General features: G+C 62.4%; 1 protein-coding gene across 3 annotated transcripts; it reads right to left on the bottom strand.

Annotated features, from left to right (window-relative positions):
- Positions 1-369: 369 nt before the first annotated feature.
- WDR5 (WD repeat domain 5) lies at positions 370-20,150 on the bottom strand. 3 transcript variants are annotated; one of them, XM_058693618.1, is made up of 14 exons: positions 20,021-20,150; positions 16,955-17,147; positions 16,240-16,348; positions 15,840-15,913; positions 15,118-15,207; positions 14,790-14,879; positions 14,531-14,614; positions 11,126-11,181; positions 7,402-7,448; positions 4,964-5,039; positions 4,197-4,230; positions 3,803-3,877; positions 3,196-3,283; positions 370-2,151 (listed from the first exon to the last, which is right to left on the bottom strand). In XM_058693618.1, the coding sequence occupies exons 2-14, from the start codon at positions 17,033-17,035 to the stop codon at positions 2,051-2,053; spliced, it is 1,005 nt and encodes a 334-aa protein (XP_058549601.1). In that variant the 5' UTR covers positions 17,036-17,147; positions 20,021-20,150; the 3' UTR covers positions 370-2,050. The 3 variants fall into 3 exon arrangements, with proteins under 3 accessions (XP_058549601.1, XP_058549603.1, XP_058549602.1); XM_058693620.1 differs by having other exon boundaries at positions 16,955-17,134; positions 20,021-20,107; XM_058693619.1 differs by lacking the exon at positions 20,021-20,150 and adding an exon at positions 19,327-19,661.
- Between the last annotated feature and the right edge of the window lie 1,070 nt (positions 20,151-21,220).

The raw sequence follows: 21,220 nt of genomic DNA, 5'->3' as shown, positions 1-21,220 counted from the left end.
GAGAGAGAGAGAGCGCGAGAGCGCGCGCAAGCGAGCATGAGCGGGGGAGGAGCAGAGAGAGGGAGACACAGAATCGGAAGCAGGCGCCAGGCTCTAAGCTGTCAGCACAGAGCCCGATGCGGGGGGTCAAACTCACAAAGTGTGAGATCATGACCCGAGCCGAAGTCGGACGCTTAACCGACTGAGCCACCCAGGCGCCCCCACAAATGGTTAACTTTCACAGTAAGAAAAGGTAATTTTTAACAGCTACGAGCTTTCCTGCAGGGCACGCTGGCCTGAGCAGCAGAAGGGCCGTGTCACCCGCCCGCCCCCGCCCCACCCCCACACAGCTGCACGGTAAAAAGGTAAAAAAAGTCTTCTGGGACAAAGTTACAAGACATGAAAATCTTTATTTTTAAAAGAGAGATGTATCTTTACACAAATCTACAACAGAGAATTCAAACGTAGAAAAAATAAACTATATCCAAGGGCACAGCGCTCCGCGTCCACACCCCTCTGCTCCGAGGGCCGAGCTGAGCTGTCACACCAGAACCCACGAGACAGTCCCAAGGTCTCAGGAACGTTGCCGACACACTCGGCCTCCGCCTTTCCTACCAAAATACGCTGCCAAGTGGGTTTCCCCGGCCCCGGGTGCTGACCGCATTCTACTGCAGTTCACCTCTGCACAGACAGCCCGCCCGCCGTCCGCCTCCAGGGAGAGGACGTGGAGACACAAGGGAGTCTGTTTCCAGATGCCCTTTGTTAGAACCGCCACCCCCGTCTGAGCAACCACGGCCACTGGGGGGGGGGGGGGCGGGGGGGGCGGGAAGCCTGTCGAGAGCAGCCCCGTTTCCCCAGCCCAGGACCCGGGGCCCCAGGAAAGGCAGGGCAGGGTGGGGGTGGGGGGGCCGCTGCACACAGGGGTCCCCGAGCCTGGCAATCCCAGCACTGCCCCCTCACCCCGCTCTCCCCCCGATACCCCTTCGGGAAGCCGTGCCACCGGAGGCTCCCGCCCCTGCACTCGGGCCGCGGAGGTGGGCGGCACCCGGCTCCCCGTGTCGTGCCAGCCCCGGGAACCCCACGAAGCCCTCGGGTCCCGAGGTCGGCGGTGGGGAGACGAAGCCCAGCCTGAGCTGAGCCTGCACCCGCGGCCTGGCCTCGGGGCCTCCTACGGCCAAGCCTTCACGCACACGGCCGCCTGCGACGTTCAACGGGACACTTCAGGGACACCAGCTCCCTTCCAGCTAAACGGAATTCCCGGGTTTGCCCCCGGAACCCCTCATACATCCCCGGCCCACACGGGGAGGGGAGCCCTCCTCCGTGGCGCCGGGCTTCCCGGGCGGGGAGGGCGCGGGAACCCTCCACTTCCTGCCATCGGGGAGACTTTTCGTGAAAAGGCCAAGCGCCGACAGGCTTCGCGTGAGAACTCCGTCGCCACGGCTGTGCAGACTCCTACCTTTTATTACAGCTCGTGGGGGCGCGCGTGGGGCACGCGGGGGGACACAGGGAGGTACCAGAACAACGCCACGCTGTCCACACGGGAACCACGAACTCCCACACACAAAGGGTTTTACACGGAAAGAATCTTACAGTGTTCTGTGTTTTCCGGAAAGACCGCACACACTGGGCACGACTACAGCAGGAACCGTTGACCGCGGACCGTGTCGCTAGAGCATCTACTGAACAGACAAGGGGGCCGCGGGGACGGCTGCTCGCCGCACTTGCACTGGGTAATAAGATACCAGAGAAGGTACAGAACATTTACTGGAAAAAAACACAACTCATGATAAATTGAACTTCACCCTTCTGTAATAAAAAATTAAAAATTTGTGTTGACTCTGTTTGAACACAATACAGACCAGAAACTTCCCCAGACAGCGTGAGAGGGATCGGCAAGAAACGTCACCAGCAACCTGTAGAACCTTCTGGTGATAGACACCCCCTCCGCCACATCGTCCTCAGCGGTGGCTCCATCCAGGCCCCTCCCGACCCCCAGGCCCGGACGGAGGGGCCCCCTCCAGACACCGCGCTGCTCGCCGACCGGCCGCCTTCCCGCCAGCCCCCGCGGCGCCTAGCAGTCGCTCTTCCAGAGCTTAATGGTCTTGTCGTTCTCCAGCGCGGCCGAGGCGATGATGTTCTCCGTCGGGTGGCAGGCCGTGGAGATGACGACGTCTGAAAGACAGACCGCCGCTGCCCTGTGCCCCCTGGTGCCGAGACCCGCCCTGCCACCCGGGGTCGCACCCCCACCGCCCCCGGGGTCCCAGCCGCTGACCGTGCATGCTGCCCCCGCTGGGGACGCCTCGAGGGAGCACGATGGCCGGGTGGGACAGTGGAGAGGCGGCACCACGTGCTAGCGGGCCATCGGGGAGGGCTCCGAGCAGCCTGGCCCACGGCAGCGGGGCCCAGAGGGGACACAGGAGCACCTGCCTCGCTGCGTGGACGTGCCCGCTCCCGGCGCCCCCCACCACTGCTGAGCACGGCACACTCCACCTCCACCAGGAAGCCCCCCACCTCTGTGTGCTGGCACCTGGGCTAATTCCAGAACCTTCCCTCTTCCCGTGTAGCTTCAAAGGGGCCTGAGTGTCCTGGCCACACCAGGAGCCAGGAACGACCGAGGCACGGGGCTGCTCCCGAGGAGCTGGCCGCGAGGGCAGAGCCCGCAAAGTCGTGGCTGGACTTTAGGTCTGAGCTGTGTCCCCAGTGGGTGGAGGTGACTTCAAGGGACCAGAATAGAGCACTTGTGCCAAATTTTCAAAGGATTTGACAATCACCCTCCCTCGGAGGGCAGGGCGACCAGCACAGGTGGCCCCTCACAGCCGCGAGGCGTGCGGAGCAGGCCCGCAGGGAGACAGCGGGTCGGTGCCGGGAGGAACCGGAGCCTCTAGACCACAGCAGATGTCCCTTGGCCTGCGCTAGTCTTGACGCGGGACAAAAGCATGGGCCACGTCCACACCGGAAGCCACGGAGCCCGCACGGACTTTGAGGACAGGCGCCAGGAAGACGGCCCCGAAGAGAGGTTCGAGTTGAGCCTGGCCTTGGCCAGACGGAAGCTGGGACAAAGCCCCCTGCCGACCGCTCACGGACCAGGGGCGTCGCCCAGGCCACCAGAGGGCGAGGAAACAGCAGAGCAGCAGGCGGCACAGCACCACTCTGGTGTCCCAGAAGCCGTCCCGGCGCACACGCGGGCACGCGGCCTGCACACATCCTCGAGCTCACCTGTGTGGCCCTGTAGTTTCTGTACGATCTCCTTGGTCTGCAGGTTCCAAATGTACACCAGGTTGTCCTCGGAACCAGACACGATCCACTAGAACCGAAGACGGGTGAGAAAGACCCAGGTCAGAGCCGGCTCGCGTGGAACCCACTTCGCCCCGACGTCCACGCGCTCCGCCCCCGCCCGCACACGACCTCGAGGCCACGCTGGGCCGTCGGGAGTTTCCTGAGACCTAAAGCATTTTCTCAAATCACCACCCCTCTGGGTCACACCCATCTCCGCCCAACGCCACCCCCCCTCCGCTCCAGTCACACGCCGCCTGGCGAGCGCAAGTGGGGCCCCGGGCTGGGCAGGAGGCAGCGCGGCCAGTTGGGACCCGGCACCGGAGCCCAGGCCCCGAGCAGCAAAGCGCTTACGGGAACCGTCGCCCTGGGGATGCTCTGCCTCCGTGAGACCCGGGAGCAGACGAGCAAAGCCGTCTGTCACGGAGGCACCTGCTTTGCTCCGTGGGCGCAGGAGAGCGTCTGTGGCCACGTAAGCCAAGCTGTGACAGGGTCACCTCTCAGGACAGCTGGAGAGGGTGAGAAGCTCCTTCACTGGGGGAAAACTCACCTTCCCACCAGTGACGGAGAAATTTGCAAAAATGCAGTATTTCTCATTCTTGTGGCCGGTGTAGGTCTTCAGGCACTGAGAAGGTAAGAGAGCCACTATGTTCACCAAGTCAACAACTCCCTGCACTCGGGACAATCCCCGCGTGAGCAGCGCAGGCGTCTCGGCCGACGAACCTTAGCTCTGAAAAGCACTCCAGAGACACGGTGCAAAGCCACACGGCTGAAGCTTTAACTTACGGACTCGCCACCTGCTAAGTCCCGAGTCTGAGAAACGTGCCCCAGGCCAACCCGATGAAGGTCGCTTTCCCGAGCCCCTCTCGCTTCAGACCCCGGCTCAGCTCTGCCACCGGCCAAAGCCACAGCCCAGACCCTGCGAACCCGCCCCCAGCGCTCACCTTCCCTTTGCTGTAGTCCCAGAGCTTCAGCGTGCTGAAAGGCAGAGAGGGGGGCGGTCACCTGCATGCCCGCGGGGGCCCCCCGAGCGGGGCCAGGTCTGTGGGCACCGTGCATCCCCACGGCCTCATGTGCAGGGCAAAGCCAGGGGCCGGGCACCCAGCACAGCAGGCACACGGCCGGTGGTTTGAGGACTTCACAGTGCAAGAGCCCCACGCATTTACGGTTCAAAGAACTACAAGGTTCTGTCACCAAACAGAGGCTGCCAGGGGCTCCCGGGGTCAGTATGTGGCTCGTTCCCACTACAAGAGGGATGTGGAGAACTTTGGTTCCAGAAACATCCAGAACCAGATTTCACTGGCTGCAAAAAAATCCCCTCCTCCCCAGGCAGGAATTCACTCTTCCCAAGGGTGCTGATGAGAAGTGCTGACCGTGGGCCCTCCTGGGGACGAGGCGTGGCCCCCAGAGGGCTGCCCGGGTGCACACAAGCAGCCAGAGCCTGACGGCCCGCCCACAGGGGGGCGACACCTGCTCCGGAGTTTGTGGGGTGCCGCCCAAGCGCTCACGGGCAGAGCCAGAGTCACCGGACGAACTTGGACCCCAAACCCTTCTTCAGATCAGCCGGAGACCCAGCCGCCAGCAGAGAAGGGGCCCTGGGTTGAAGAACGCAAGGACCTTTACTAGATGTAGACATCTTCTATCTTTCCGAGTGTAGTTCTGGCAGGAAACGCATCCCGGGCCCACCCCATGGGGAGGTCGGAACACTTACTTGTCCAAGGTCGCAGCCAGGATGTACTTGCCGTTTGGAGAGAACTTCACAAAAGACACAGGTGGGTTGTCGTCATCTGCGTGGAAAACGCAGACGCAGGCTGATGCGCGAGCGATGGGCCTGAGCCCCGAGGAGGAAAGGGGAACGGCACCCCCATCACCACACAGGACCATCCAAGTGGGGACACGGCCACCAGTGCCCACGCCACCACCCGGAACAGGTCCCCGAGGAATCCAGGACACTCCCGTCACCCGTCCCTGTGCCGGTCACAATGGCCGGTTCTCCTCGGGTCCCTGAGGGGGCCCAACTACCCCTTTGCCACCAGGGCCCGAAGAGCAAAGGGCCTGTGGCAAATCCCACAAAGGGATGCCCGGCCTTCCACCAACACGGGGCTGCTAAGCAGACCCAGGGTCAACGTCCTTACGTGCAGTAAGGTCTGTAAAGGCCCCGCTGACCTGGGCAAGTGTTACCACTGAGGGAAAAAGGATGTGGGCGAATCAGCTCAGGTGTTTCCTGTCGCCTAGTCAGGGCAAAAGACCTGTCAATTCTGCAAAAACCACCTTCTGGCAGGAGACCCACGTCCTTGCTTCTGTACTCAGGTCTGAAAGCTCATGCCCGGCGGCCTGGGAAGCTGGGTGTAAGAGCCGCCGTCAGGGGCCGCCAAGGACAAGGCCAGCACGTGCGGCCGCATGACGGCCCTGTGACCCTCACGTCGGGAGGCGTGCGTCCCCCCTCCCAGGTGAGAGGGACGGAACTGGGGCCATGCACCCTGGTGCCCGAACGGGGGGAGTGGTGCGAGCGTTACCACCTCGAGGGACCTGGCCCCCGGGCACTGGGGGCCGCTGCTCCCTGCGACAGCTCCCAAACACTGCAAAAGCACGGGAGGAGGTGTGAGGCCACACAGGGCCGTCCTCGGTCACCGGGGCCACAGCAGGAAGGCAGGCCCCATAATGATGAGGGGTGGTCGTACCAGGCTCTCTAACCCGGAAAGCTCTAATTCCTGAGACCCGGTGTCAGGAACGGGGTGGGACAGGGCTACGCGCCGCCCCCTCCCTCGCGGTGGGTGCTGCGGAGCTCAAGGCCCGGCGCTGGCACCCGCCTGCTGCCGGTTGGCCAACTAGGCTCTCCAGGCCTCCGTTTCCCGCCTGCCTGTGGGGCGGAGCGCCCCGAGGGTCACGTTAACGTAAGGACACTTGACACGGGCAAGTGCCAGGCAGCCTGAGAGGTGCAAACGGTGGCACCGTCCCGCCAGGCCTCTGGGGACAGATGCTGCGGACTCAGCGTGATGTCGTATCCAAAAGGCGGCCTCGTAAACCGAAAGAAACGGCAGAACGGTTCCCATCCCGAAATTCCCACGTTGAAGTCCTGACCCTTGCAGGTCAGCCGATGGGGCCCTATGTGCAGACTGGGCCCTGCAAAGGGGGGAACGAAGCTAAAGGGAGGCTGGTGCGGGGGACCCTGAGCCAGTCGGACTAGCATCCGTACGACAAAAGAGGACCGGACACCAGGGAGGCACACGGAGGAAGGGCCCCGTGAAGACACAGCAGGAAGGTCGAGGAGAGGCCGCGGGAGACAACCAGGCCTGCTGGCGCCCAGATCTCGGATTCTAGCACCGGGACGCAGGGAGAAGTTTCCGCTACGCCGCCCAGCCCGGGGTGCTGTGCTACGCTGGCCGGGGCTGACGCGTCATCAGGCCACGTGCGTTCCCGTGACAGCCCAGGGAAGGGTGCCAAGCCGAGGACACGGCACCCCCCGGGTGGGCGGTGGGCCAGTCCCCTCCCCCGGGCCCCCCCAAGTCCCCCTGCAGCACAGAACTCGGTATCACCTGCTCTCTACCTCACGCTTGCACCTGGAGCTGCAGGGAGCCTCCGGGCTGACCCCGGGCGACCTACCGCCTCACAACCCTCCCAGGACGCCCTCCCCATCACCTTCGGAGGTCTGGGGCCCCGCAGGGGCCCAGCACCCACCCTCCAGCCACACATACACCCTGCCTGCTGGCACCACCTGTCTTCCCAGTCTGCTACTCCCCCGGCCGCCAGCGGACGGGGCGCACTTCAGGACTGGGGCTCAGTCACGTGCGCTCAAGGAACGATCGAGGACAAACCCCCACGCGGGGTCTGCCGAGTGAAGGCGGAGGGTCCAAGGGGCTCCGAGGGCCTTCAGAGGACACGGCACGGGGCCCAGCCTGGAGAGGGGACTTCGCGGGGCCAGAGGCCATCCAGAAGGAGCTGGCAGGAGCCGGAATCCATCCGCAGAGGAGGACTCCCTCCTCCTCCCAGGACTCCCAGAAGGAGCAGATCCAGGACAGAGGAGAGAGAGGGCCTCCCGCAAACCACACAAGACGGAAGACGGAGGACAGCGCAGGCGCCCTCCGCGGCTGGCCGGGCGACCGCCAGTCGGGTGACACCCAGCCTGGACGCAACACCAGCAGCACTCACCGATCAGGGTCTTCAGGCACTGGCCCGAGGCGGTGTCCCAGATCCGGCTGCAACACAGAAACGGCAGCAAGTCTGTACAAACACATCAGCACAAGCAGCCCGACGCGCTCTGGGTCCTGAGCAAACGTAGGTCTGGGGACGGACACCCCGAGTCGCGGTTCAGTTTGCTCAACTCTTCTGCGCCATCGTCCCTCACCCGGGGGCCACCACGGGCGCCCCAGAACAGGCGTGTGCACCTGCTCTGCCACCGGCAGCCGGGTCGCCAGCACACGGGGGACACGGGGAGCAGAGGCCGCGGCACAGGGTGCCAGGAGCCTGACCCATTTTCTGGCACCAACGTCCCAAGTCGCCCAGGAGAGGGCTCGGTTCTCACAGAAAAAGACTAGAGCAGGGGATTCTCTGGACACCCTCTAGTTCAGAAGGGCGCGCAGAGAGCCGCTACCCCAGAATGGACGAGCCAGCTCTAGCAAGCATGTTATTTCCGCCCACGCCAGCACCCCACCTTCAGCGGCAGGTGCCCGTGTATCAGCGCCTGCCCCTCCAGGGCACGGATGCCCAGCAGTGAGGCCACCGGCTCACAGGGGACACGTTACTTTCCCAAGTCCTCTCCCACCTTCCCACCCCTGCCGATGTGCCCTCCTGTCTGGGACGGCACCCCGCATCACTGGCTGCCGGGAACTGGGGGGGGCGGGGGGGGGGGGGCAGTGGGTGGCGGCAAGTTGGCTCCCGCGACCCGCTCTGCTTGTCCCATCAGGTCCCTCCTCTGGGAGGGACGTCCCGCGCTGGGCTCTGCGGGTCCCAGCTGCCACCTCCCCACCTACGCTGGGGGACAACCATCGAGTGTTCAGTCTGACTCTGCTCCCCGACCGCCAAGTGGGGGTGGCGGGGTCCCGGGTCAAGGCAGCCGTGAGGGCCACAGTCAGTACCAGTCAAGTGCCAGGTCAGTGGCCCTTAAATTTTGAAAACAAGTAGATCATCCACAAAGAGCTGAGCCTCCATCCGGCTCTCCCACGGCTGATTTTACTTTCTCGGCCGCTAACCAGGAACCCCCAACACTGAGTGAGAGGCAAACGGGCCAGTTCTGCGGCTGATTTTCCTAGAGACGGTTTCAGCGCGTTACCACTTCTCGTAAAGATCGTAGAGTTTCCAGTAAGCAGGGTGCCACACAGGCCTCCTTGCTAGAGTCGTACCCGGGGACAGTTGCCAGATCCTAACAGGGGCCCGCCTGGCCTCCAGCAGTAACAAACCACGGAGGTTGCCTCCACTTTGTGCAAACGTTACGCAGATTACGGACTTTTCTGGCGCCGATCGCGTTACCACGACCTCTCACTGTTCAATAAACCCACGTGGTTGTGGATCACTATCTTCCGACGGGCTGCTGGACTCAGCTTGCGGTTTCTTTGGAATTCTGACATCGATATCCCGCCACGAAGCGTCCTCCGTGGGTTTCTCTCTGGACTAGCTATGTGGCCTGGAGAGGAGGGGCAGGCCGGACCCACCACATGCGTCACATCAGGGCCCCCGTCCTGCTCTGTGGTCCCAACATGCTCACGGCCTCAGAAGTCGGCCGACGGAGCGGGACTCCCCGGCCCCAGACCACGTGCAGGCCCTCCTGGGCCAAGTCGGAACCCGGAGCCACCCAAACGCACGGCTCAGGGCGGACGTGCGGTCTCCTCCTCCTGTCCCCCGGACCCGCCACGCCTGCGCCCCGCGTTCTGTTTTCACCCCACTTATTCACCGTTTCCTCACTGGAGCTTCTAGGGGTTAATGCCTACGCCTTCCTTTTTTCCACCGCTTTTCCCCTTTCTCCGTCTGTGTACAAATTTCTTCTTCCCTTTTTTGGGGGGGCGCGGGGGGTGGGCGTAGCCTCTTCCAACTTCTTCGGGAAGCTCTCGGAGCCAGTCTGCAGGTGGACCGGAGACTGTCCCGAGCTCGCAAACACACAGCCGCGGCGTCGCTCACGCCCGCCAGGCCACACACGTTCCTCCAAAGAGCGACGCGGCCCGTCGGGTGGTCGCTGCGGCCCGAGGCCCCGCGTGCACTGTGAGCACAGGCCTCTCCCATCGGCGGCGCCTGGCTCACTCCACGCCTCTTTCTTCCCGGGTAATGTTCTTTCGTCCCACTGACACAGACGTCGCTCTACTTTGCGCCTGCCGACACTGTCCGCCCGCCCGTTTCAAACCTGCTCTTACCATTCTGTTCTAATGAAACGGGGGGGGGGGGGGGGGGGAGACGGGGGGGGGAGACGGGGGGGGGGGGGGGCGGCGCCTGGACGCCTCAGTCGGTCAGTGTCCAACTCTTCATATCAGCTCAGGTCATGATCTCACGGTTTGTGGTTCAAGCCCCGGGCTGGCTCTGTGTTGCCAGCACAGAGCCAGGCCCGGGATCCTCTCTCTCCCTCTGTCTGCCCCTCCTATACTCTGTCTCTCTAAATAAACTTAAAGGAGGGGCGCCTGGGTGGCTCAGTCGGTTAAGCGTCCGACTTCAGCTCAGATCACGATCTCATGGTCCGTGAGTTCGAGCCCCATGTCGGGCTCTGTGCTGACGGCTCAGAGCCTGGAGCCTGTTTCGGATTCTGTGTCTCCCTCTCTCTGGCCCTCCCCCGTTCATCTCTGTCTCTGTCTCAAAAATAAATAAACGTTAAAAAAAATTAAATTAAATTAAATAAAGTTAAAGGAAAATAAAAGGTACACAACTTTATAAAAAAGAGAGAACGAGAGACGAAAGGCTTTCTCCCGCGAGCCCAGCGGCCTGCACGCGGGTGACCGCAGCACACGTTTCAGCTCTCCCGCGACACTTCTACGCGTATCACTCACGTGCCCCCGTTTCCTCGTCTGTTTCCTTTGTACTGAACACAGACCAACTCCCGGTCGCGCTCTCTCCGCCTCGCAATCGGGAGGCTCTTGAGCGATCGTGCCACCAGCGGCCGCTGCCTCCCCGCCCCTCCCGGTGACCCAGCCTGACGCTCCCCAGCCTCGTGCCCCCACCACGGAGTCTGCCGAGTTGAACGGACAACGCTGACTTCCACCTCTTCCTCACGCCTCCGGAAGAATCCTCAACACTCAGGTTACAGGTCCCAAGCTCTACGAGCGTCCTTCATGCGGCCCGGACCGGACGCTGCCGGCGAGGCCACGTCCCCTCGACCTCCTCACCTCCTCTGTGGCGGGATCTCTGCTCCGCTCCACCCACTCAGGACGGGAGTCCGGTCCTCCCAGGGTCCGCACGCCACCCGCGCCCGTGAACTCGTCAAGGGCACGCTCTGTGCCCACAAAGAGGAGTCCTGGGCAGAAGCGTGTCCCCGGGCCTCCCTGTACCGGGAGCCCTCCCCGCGCCCTGCTGTCCATCCGGAGGCAGGGGCTGCCGTGTGTCCGTCTGCCGCAGCCCCGTGACAGCCGTAAGCTCTTCTCGGGAAACACCCGCTTGCCTTGTTTTCGCTACTGTCCCCCCGGGGCCAAGACGGCGCCTTTAAATAAATGTTTGCTGGGGGGCCTGGGTGGCTCAGTCGGTTAAGCGTCCGGCTCTTGGTTTCGGGTCAGGTTACGATCTCATGGTTTGTGAGTTCGAGCCCCATGTCAGGCTCTGTGCTGACAGCTCGGAGCCTGCTTGGGATTCTCTCTGCCCCCATCTCTGCCCCTCCCTGCTCGCTCTCTCTCTCTCAAAATAGACATGTAAAAATACATAAAGACACGTTTGCTGAGTGAATGAGGGAAGTCCCTGCACTTACCAGAGACCATCGTAGCTGCTTGACACGATCAAGGATCCATCCCGATTAAAATGAACCTGAGAACAGAGTGCGGGAAAAGGACATTCACTCGCAAGTAACGAACACAGACTGCGCTCCGTTAGCGAGCGCCCTGCACGAGCGCGCGGGCATCTTGCCGAGCGCGGAGCAAACAACGGAACCCCCGTTCGCTTCGAATCCTGGTTTCCTGTGGAGACTGACGGACACACGAGCTGCACGGACAAGGTGACTTCACCTGGTGTGTCCAGCAACAGCGCCCCGGTCTCACCACGGACGACCCAACTTCGAAAGAAATCCCGCCGGAGACACGGGTCGAGTAGCTAAACCACTTACTGCAAAAGGTGTCCTTGAAAAGACACAAGCACGACTGAGCGACCCGGACCCGGACCCGGACAGAGGCCCAGCCTGTGCGAGCCGGCGTGCCCACCACTGCCGTGAGGTGGCCTGACCCGGGCGACGAGCTGGAAACCACTGGCCCTGACCTCACGTCAAAGAGAAAAGCCGGAGAGAAGAACCCACTCGCTGGGTAGGTACCACAGGAACGCCCTCCGCTGCCCGCGGCAAGGACCAGGGAGCCCGGACGCCCGAGCCTCAGGACAGCGGTGACCCCGTATCTGCTGGTCCTAGGAGCTGACCGGCCTCCAGCACCCCACACCTTGTGTCACCTGAATGCCTAACTCCACCCACCCTGGGGCAGCGACTTCGCGGAAAGAAACGGCAACCTGACAAGTCCCTGTCTAATGACTGCTTGGTATGTGTGCTTTTTTTCCTGCTTTCCTCCAGCTGAATCCTGGTGGGACTAAAGGACTCACAACGTCAGGAGTTCACACCTTTCTGAGGCGATCCCGCTTCCTGCTACCTGTGATAGGCTTTCTACATAAAACAGAGCCGCACAGAGGGCCGTGTGCCCCCCCCTCCCCCGTGCCATGCGGAGTGGCGCCCCCACCTGGCACCACCGCCCTGCCCACCAGGACTCTCCTGCTCCGGGCCCGCCCCCGGTGGCCACACTCTGCCCTTGACTCACAAGATGCCAGGAGCTCGGCGTCTAGTTGTGACGACCAGAACAATCTCCAGACTCTGCAGGACACCCCCTGGGGGCAAGCCCACGTGCCCCAGGAGCACCTGAGAGCTTGGGAAACAAAGTACCGACCCAGGAGCCAGGCTGTCACGCTCAGCGTCTGCCGACGACCCCCGGCCTCCGCTGAGGAGCCCCGCCGCCACGCGGACACTTTGACGCTCTGGCAGCTGCAGCGGGAAAGTAACAGGTGAAACGAACTTGGTTTTACTGAACTCAAAGTACCTAAGGTGTCGCCTCAGCACGCGCCCGGTACCGAAAGGCACCAGCAAGCGCGTCCCGTTCCCTTCGGTCGCACCAAATCTTCGAAGGCGGAGAGCGTAGCTCATCACGGCAAGACCTGATCTGGGCTCGCCGCAGGACTGCCACATGTGGCGGTGGCCTCTGCGCCGGCCCGCTCGGCCCTGTGAGGCCTCCAGACACCCGGGAGGCTGTTCTGTTTTCGTTCCGCTCCTACCAGGAGCCCTACGTGACCGTAACCACCTGCTCGCGAGCCCCTCACTTTAAAACTCACAGCAACCGAACCACGTTTGTCCCTGTCTTTGGATTCACAGAACATCCTACCAAGACCCGCCAGGCCAGACACGGACGAGCTGACACGGGTCCCCGAGAGCTGGGGCACCAGCCTTGCGCTCTGCGTCGTTCCCAGCCGCATCCAGGCACCCTGGACATCCCCGCGTCAAAACGTAAGCACCACGAAAACGCGAGAGAGGCAACAAGTCAGTACCTAACGGGGATGCCACGGCTCCCCTGAGGTGACCGTCCATCAGAGCTCTCTGCGGAGGGGACCCCCGGCAGACAGGTGAGCTCATACAGAAGCGGGGGGGGGGGGGGGGGGGGGCAGGAAACAGGCTGAATGCAAGGAAAACCCAGGGCCGCTCCAGAGAGGAAGCTGATCCAGTCGTCGTCCAGTCGAGAGGGCACGGTGGCCAGACCCGAGCGGGAGGGCGTGCGGGGACAGGGAACTGGCAGACAGGGCCGTGCCTGCAGCGTGAGGCTGCCAGCTCCCCCCGCATCTGCGGGAAACCACGTGTGCCTCTTTCACACGGGGTCTCAAGTTGTCCCTGCAGGAACCGTCCGACAAGCATGCGGAGCGGTTCCAACATGCCCACCGCAGTCCTCGTCAAGTGCGAGTCACAAGTGCCTGAGGGGAGTGCCTGCCGCCCACAAGGTGCCCCGGTGCCCGGGGTCCCAGGGTCCGGACGCCACAGACGCCCGAGGAACCTTTCCAAGCAGACGGACAGCCGCGGCACGGGGCATCCTCACCGCTACTTGAGGGAACGTGTCGGAAGGTATGTATTTAAAAAGCCAAAACGCCACAGAGGGCAGAGAAGCCGTGAGCGGTTGGTCCTGGAGGGCAGGCGCTCCGGACACTGATTTTCTAGTTGCTGCCTTTCTTTGCCTTTCTTTCTTTTCAAATGAGCACTCCTCACTTTGGTAGGAAGAAAAACTTCACAAACCCCACCGCGGTCTAAGCTCTGGGTCCCACCCGCAGCCCCCGCCACCACCGAATCGCAGACAGTGCTGGCCGTCACGACAACTCATCTCCCGGTTCCTTCCCTCGGTCGCGGCCGGGCCGGTCTCAGAGTCCGCGCTCCCTGCACTGTGAGTCCACAGCGGCGGGCGGAGCTCGGGCCTGGCCGGCCACGCATCCGTGGCAGAACCCCTGAGCCCCAGGCGTTGGCCGGGCGTCCTCGAGGCCACCGCTGGCAGCACCCGTGTGTCTCCTACGTATCGGGCGCTGCGAGTGGTCTCAGTTGGGCAAGACAGCCCTTCCGAGGCGGAAAATGCTTTAAAAGCACTCACCTACACGATTTCAGAAAGTGAAAAGGACCATCTGCTCAGTAAAAAGCAGCACACTGTTTACACGATTCCTTCCCCTTTCCAGAAAAAGGCAAACTTGGCCAAGAAGCAGCTCCCGGCTCTTTGCTGACAAAGAAAGGAATCGTGTGGCCGTTTTCAAGTGCCGTGGTTTGGGAGCGGGTGTGCCTCTGACTCTGCACGTCCCCCTGCCCCGCGGCACACACAAGCACAGCCAGAGCGCACGCGGGGCCCCACCTCCTCCACCACCGCCCCACCGAAGCCAACTCCACTCAACACTCACTTCTCCACGGCCACGCTTCCCAGCGCACGGCCCCTCTTCGGGCCTGGCCGCCCGGTCTGGGGTTCAGTTCGGGGCCGCCTCACCCGGCCCCTCGCCTGCCTGTCCCACGGACCCAGGACAGGGAGACCTCTCTTGGGGTCGCCAGTGCCCACTCTCTGGCCATCACCCCGGTCCTGCTGCGCGGGGTCCACAGCCCGGTGGGACTTACAGCTGAGACGGGGTCCGAGTGGGCAGGCAGAGTCTTCAGGCACTTTCCGGTTTTCACGTCCCATATCCTCACGCTTTCATCAAACTGAAGGCCAAAGAAGAGGGTGAAGCCGCTCCACGGGCAGGGAGCAGGTCCTCTGGACCCCAAGCCCCGCCACCACCATCCCCTCGGCCCCCAGCACTGACGACCCGAGGCTCCACTCGGCGCCCCGGGCTACAGTCAGGCGCACCCCGCCCCCACCCGGAGGCGCCACACTTACAGAGCCCGAGACGATGAGGTTGGACTGGGGGTTGAAGTTGCAGCAAAAGACATAGTTACTGTGCCCCTTCAGGGTTTTCAGACACTTTCCCTAAAAGCAAGCATTGTCGGACTAAGGCATTCCGGGTGCTTATTTCCGCAAATGTCAGCATCAGGCCACGCCCACCAACACCTAGGCAGAGGCAGCCCGAGGGCACATCCTGCAAGGGGTGGGGGGGGGCACCCCCTTGACCATGACAGGCTGGGTCCCAGACTCAACTCCAGCTCCCGCACCGTGCCCTTCTCCACACACACCAGCTTCCCAGGGAGGGAGGCCAAGGGCGGCTTACCGAGCTCACGTCCCATATCTTTAGGGTTTTATCATCCGAGGCGGAAACAAGGAGATTAGAATCTGAAGACCAGGCCACATCGGATATTCCCTGGGGAGCGAAAACACAGGGTCACCACCTTGACGGACAAAATACAGTTAACCAGCAAAAGTCAAAACATCCACCTAAAGATAACTAAGCGCATCACCCCAGCATCCCAACCCTCGAGCTACCGCTGGCCACACGGACGGAAGGCCACACGGGGCCCACAGGACAAGCGTATTCTCTTGCAGTCAGGCAGAGACTCGCCTGGGAAGGGCAAGAGTGTCTGCTCAAAAAACAAGAGGCGGGGCGCCTGGGTGGCTCAGTCGGTTAAGCGTCCGGCTTCGGCTCAGGTCATGATCTCGCGGTCCATGAGTTCGAGCCCCGCGTCGGGCTCTGTGCTGACAGCTCAGAGCCTGGAGCCTGTTTCAGATTCTGTGTCTCCCTCTCTCTGACCCTCCCCGTTCATGCTCTGTCTCTCTCTGTCTCAAAATATAAATAAATGTTAAAAAAAAATTTTTTTTTAAAAATAAAAAATAAAAAATAAAAAAAAAAAAAACAAGAGGCAGAGAGCTATCAAAAACTCAGGGGGAAGAAGCTTCCACTTTAACCTGCCGAGCGCCGGGGACGGGCCCCACCCCCGGGACCGCTGGCCCTGCCCCAGCGGGAAGTCAGTCTCGGCATACGGGGTGCACACCTACCAGCTTGTGACCAGATATGGTTTTCTCAAACTTTCCGTCATATGCTCCCCAAATTTTAATGAGCTTATCAGCGGCTGAAAGAAAGGAAGACAAAGGAACTGAGCTGCTCCAGTCATCCCGAGTACAGAATCTGGGCTGCCCACAAGAGCCCCGGGAAACAGCATGAACCCCTCAGGAGCCCTGCATGTGCTCCGTGCACGGGGACAGGCAGCGCTGTGGCACGGCTGCCCGTGCCCTGCCCTCTCCCCCAGGCCCCTGTCACTTCAGGGTGGCAAAGGGCTCCGGGTACGGCGGGGGCACGCGGCTTGCTGCAATGCCCCAGGGGCGGCGTCCCCAGCTTCTGGTCTCGGCCCAGACGGACTCCCGAGCGCCGAGGCCCCGGTGATTGATAGATACGTACACGAACTCGCCAGCCACTCGCCGTTCGGGCTGAATTTCACGGAGGACACGGCTTTCGTGTGGCCAGCCAGGGTGAATTTCAGGGCATAGTTTGGTTTAACAGGAGTGGGCTGTTGAAGAGACAGTCCTAGTCATCAAACAGTTAACCGCTGTGACCCCCTATTCTGAGCTCCACGTCCATACTCCAAGTGCCTGCTAGAACTCTCTGGAAGTCACCTTTCAAACTGAACGTGTTTCAACCTGAGCTCGCGAAGTCCCCTCAGCCGCCCCTCACCCACCCCAAAGCGGCCTGAAGCCCCCTGCCACGGCCGCGCCTCGGAGGCACAGCAGGTGCAGCCTCCCCCGAGGCAAACCTCAAGGCTGCAGCCTTGTGTAAAGGCTTCTGCGCGCTGCCTGATGTCCACAGGAGGGGTCTGCGAACCCGCCCTGGCGTCAGGACCGTGGAGCCAGGCAGGGCGCTTAGTAAGAGGCTCTGTGGGCCCTGAATGGAATCTTACGATCAGGACCGAGGATCCACGTTATTGATAAAGCCCCTTCCCAGGGGACAGGTCTGGGGATCCTCGACTCGGCAAACAAGCACTCGATTAGGTCTATGGTCAGCGACTAAAACCCCAGGATCTAACTGAGGGGGGACAGCAGACTTTGAAGTAACATCTCCAAGGCGCGTTCCAGCCTGTGCGCCCCTGGCACTTCCCCGGGAGCCCTCAGGGACGCGCCTTGCTCTGCGTGGCCGAGGAGGAAGGGGTGGGCTGTGCTCTGGCGGCCTCCGTCTCTGGCTTCTTCTCCTCCGTTGCCATGGCTCTGAAGCCCACCGGGCAGAGAGACGCGAGCAGGGGAGTTCACGGCTCCAAGCGCAGACTCACAGTGGGAAGGAAGAGCCGCCTGCTACTCAAAACCTACAGTGGGAGACTAAGGCCCATAAACAAAGCACATTGTGAAAAGTAACTCCCAGAGAAAAGGATAAAAACCTTTTGACCATCTCGACGAGCCCTGTAGCAGACACGCCGTTCCCAAACGAGGAAGCCAGCGCTGGCCCTCGCCCTGCGCTAACGCTTCTCAGAGGCTAACAAACGCTTCTCAGAGGTGGACGCCCTGCCCCAGCCCCTTTTGTGATCGCAATCCAAGGCCCCAGCTTCAAGGGTGCCCCCTACTGTTACCCGGGTCCATAGGAATGCGGCCCAGTCCAGGCAAACAAAATGCAATTTTTTTCAAAGAGCCCTCGAAACGTTAGAAAAACAAACCCACCTAAATTACAGGAGACCGAGCTGCAGGGTGTAGAAATTTGGGAACACGTCCAAATGCTCACAAGGGCCTCAGCAGGGTTAAGTGCCGTATTTGAAAACACACAAGAGCAGCCCCCCCGGGGGTCCTCGCCTCCCCGGGGGGGCTTCTGGGCCTCTGGGTGCTGGGCGCAGACTCGAAGCTTGCCTCCAGGATGCCCGCAGCGCAAAAGGCACGCTGTCCCTGGTGAGGGGACCGCAAGACCCCGCCGGGAAGCGTAAACCAGAGCCAGCCCTGCCTGACTGCAGAGGCCCGAAGTGCCCACGCTGCAGCTCAGTTAGGTTTCAGTGTGACAATGGAACCACCCGGGCCGTACGGCGGGCGACTCGTTTGCTCCATCACGGGAACAGACCCCGTCCCCAGCCTGCATGCGTCTCACAGAAGCGCACCTGGCGATTCCAAGACCAGGGAAGACGTTATTCAAGAGGGGAGCCACCAAGACATCCTCGCAGACAAGCCTGCCCTGCCATCCGTCTCAGCATTTATGCGTCGTCGTCGTCGTCGTCAATTCTAGCACTTACAACTGAAGGCTTGCCTGACTACTCGGCACACCAAGGCAAAATGGAAGCCACCGAAAAAGAGCACGTCTCAAAGTCTTCGTCCCAGAGGAGGGCAGAGAAATTACAAGGCAACACAGCTGAGCAGAGCACAGATGCGGCCACCAACGGTTACCTGTAGCAAGGCCTGGGGCTCACACCCAAGGATGGATGGTGCTGCGCCCAAAGCCCAAGGACCAGAGTGGGGGAGGGGCAGGTCCCACAAACGCGCTCAGGAACCGAGTGCTGGCACCAAGCTGGTGCTCAGTAAACGCTAGCTACTTGGTGATTAAATTTAGAGCAACCTGGCCGTGCCAGCTAATCCAAGTGCTGCCTTCCTTTAGGTGGGATGGACAAGTGGGGGGAGGGGGGAAGCTAAGGAAGAGAGCTGCCAAGACTTTTCCCAAACCTAGCGTCTGAAGAAGGTACCAGCAAGGGTTAAAAGAGGCGTGGGGAAGAAAGGGCAGTGAGAACCGGCAGGGAGAAGCTAAGAAGCTTCCTCTAGGGAAAACGGGGCGGCAGCTCGAGGAGCCCCGACCTGCTCCTTTTAACATAAAAATCGAGACCCACCAGGAGGTGGGGCGTGAGTCCAGCAAACTGCCCGCCCTCTGGTGAGGACCGGAGGATACAATACCTAATCTTACAGAAAAGGTGCCCAACCCCTCCCTGCTCTGGCCCCATCCACGGATCCCTTGGGCTAGCAAAACATTACCATGCAAAAAATCAGGGGGCCTCTAAGAATCCAATTTCTGGACTCAACGCCCCAGGTTTCCATTTAAGAGGGGGCCAGAGCCTCGCATTTTCCATAAGCCCTCAGGTGACTCCGTGAAAGCACCTGGGAGGTTGGTTAGGGACTAGCTCGTAAGGAGAGTCGGAGAACGTGAAGGCAATCAGGCTTGCAGGGAAGGCGGCTCAGAGCCCACCTCCAGAGCACGGTGTCGCCTGCCCCCTCTTACCACCCACAGGTCTCTTACCCTGATGAGCCGGACCACCCAAGGCTGAGGCTCCCAAACTTAAGTGCTCTCCTGACCTGCTTGTGAAATGCAGATTCCTGGATTCCACCCCAGAGAAGCGGCCCACAGGGGAGGTAATTTGGTGACTCACAGGTGGCCGGACCAAGAGTGGGGGAATACGATACGACTCCCCCCACCTGTTCTGCAACCTGTTCGCATTCTAGCTTCCCTATGTGTCTCCTGAGGGGCCGGGCCAACCTCGCAGGCAGTGTCTAGCACGGCACCTGCCAGAGTGTCTGAAGGCCCCGGTAAACGGACCTGGGAAGGTAGAAACTGGCACGAGAAGGCTAGTAGGCAGCGTCTCTGCCATCAGTCAACATGGCTCTGGCGCACCAGAATGGAAGGATCCGAGGCTCTACAGCAGGAGCCGGGGTCTCTCCGCACAGCCGGGGAGCCCGGGTTCTCGGGGGAGAGGCTGAGGGTGAGCAACAGGGGGAGGGGGCGTTTCTGCAGAAGAAGAGAGCGTCACGGGTCCGCGCGCCACGTCCAGGTACCCGTCGGTGGGTCTGGGGTCTTTCTTTGCAGCAGCGGAGAGCAGGGGAGACGCAAGCTGGTTGCAGAAATAAGTCCCAGTCCCCGGGCTGAGGGCTTGTCACCTGGCCGCTGGGGGAGGGGGCCCTGGGGAGTGGCCACTCGGGTGAGCGCCGGGGGTCCCCGGGAGGCGCAGGGGGGCCGTGAGGACACGTTTAGGGAGGGGGGGGACGGAAGCTGAGTGCGGGAAGGGGGCCGCCCCCGGGGGACGGGGCTCGACGCGGGGGCGCAGAGCGGGCACCCGGAAGGGAGGCGGTGGGGGCGCTGGGCGCCTGCACAGAGAGGGCCCCGGCGGGGCTGGGCCAGGACCGGGGCCCAACCCGCCGGAACACGTGCGGCGGCGGGGCAACCCGGGGGCGCAGCCGGCGTCGGCCCCCGCCCGCAGCCCGAGTGCGGTCCCCTGCCCGGCGGCCCCGCTTACCTGCCGGCCGCGGCGGCGGGGCGGGCGCTCGGGGCGTCGCGTCGCCGCCGCCTGGGCGGGAGCCGGGCCGAGCTGGACGAGGCGGCGCGGGGGGGGGGGGGGGGGGGGCCGGCGGTGCGCCTGCGCGTGCGCGAGGGGCGGGGCGGCGGCGAGGCGGGGCGAGCGCACAAAGCCGGCCTCTCTGAGGGGTACTACGGGGAGCGGCGAGGGTCAGGATACCTCGGGCAGGCCAGACGCCTTAAAGGATCGGCTTACAGAGCGTGCCTTCGCCTCCGAAGCGGTAACCCCAAAGTTGGCCAGTGCAGGTCTTTCTACTGCAATCCAAAAACGGAAGTATGATGATACCTCCAGGAAAGTGCTAGTGTGCCCCTCGAAAGTTCACCTCCTGAGCCCGGCCTGCAGCGGCGCCCCTCCCCCTAGGAGTCGAGGGGCGGCCGTTTCTCCCGAGACCCTCACTCTGGGGTCGCCGCTCCGCTTCCCCGTCGCTCCCGCACCTGCCAGCGGCAGCCAAGCGCGTGCACAGCAGCCGGCCCGGGCTGATCGCTCCACGCATGCCCGGCACCTCGGCACACAGAGACCCTTTCCGCCCCCCACCCCCCGGAAGCGAGGACCCTGAGCCCACAAGGCCAGGGGTGCCGGTGCCCGCGGGAAGCCACGGTCAGGGACGAGTCCGTACCAGCAGTCCCCGCGTGCAGGCCTCTCTGCTGTCTGCAAGGTGGGGTCCCAGACAGCGTGTCACCGTCAGTTACAAACGGGGAAGGGGAACCTCGGAGGGGAGGGCTGGGGCAAACGGAGAACCTGTTGGAGCCCGTGTTCTGGTCCCAAGTCCTGTGCATTCTCACCCGCTGCCCCCCTCCCGCTACCCGCGTGAGTCTTACGGTCTCGGGGGCGGTCTTGGTCTCCCCAGCTCCGCGACCCCAACCCAGGCAGCATAACGTGCAGTCTTACTTCCCAACTAAAGATGGAAACACCAAATATGTCGCAGGAACCTACGCAAACAAAAGAATAGCATTTGATATGGAAATGCCCAGGGAACCAAGTGTGTGGTTGTCACAGATACAGGAGCTTGTCTGCAGGCGCCTCCAGATGAGGACGCGGGGACAGGAAGTCTCTGTCTGGCGCTAGCATGGCTCTGTGTGGATCTCTGTGCCTGGGAAGCCGTAGTCACCTTGGGCCAGGTGCCATGGAGTCTTCTGGCTG

The sequence above is a fragment of the Neofelis nebulosa genome, chromosome 12 (assembly GCF_028018385.1).
Source record: "Neofelis nebulosa isolate mNeoNeb1 chromosome 12, mNeoNeb1.pri, whole genome shotgun sequence".
NCBI classification, from domain to species: Eukaryota; Metazoa; Chordata; class Mammalia; order Carnivora; family Felidae; genus Neofelis; species Neofelis nebulosa.
The sequence above is the reverse complement of the archived record's forward strand: the minus strand, read 5'-3'. Positions and strand labels throughout refer to the sequence as shown.

Excerpts from the sequence above, each read along its gene's own strand:
- WDR5 (XM_058693618.1), bottom strand. The coding sequence starts at position 17,035 with ATGGCAACGGAGGAGAAGAAGCCAGAGACGGAGGCCGCCAGAGCACAG. Across the intron at positions 7,449-11,125 it reads AGCAGCTACGATGGTCTCTG|CCGGATCTGGGACACCGCCT; the intron begins GTAAGTGCAGGG and ends TCTGTGTTGCAG. Across the intron at positions 5,040-7,401 it reads GTGCCTGAAGACCCTGATCG|ATGACGACAACCCACCTGTG; the intron begins GTGAGTGCTGCT and ends TTTTCCACGCAG.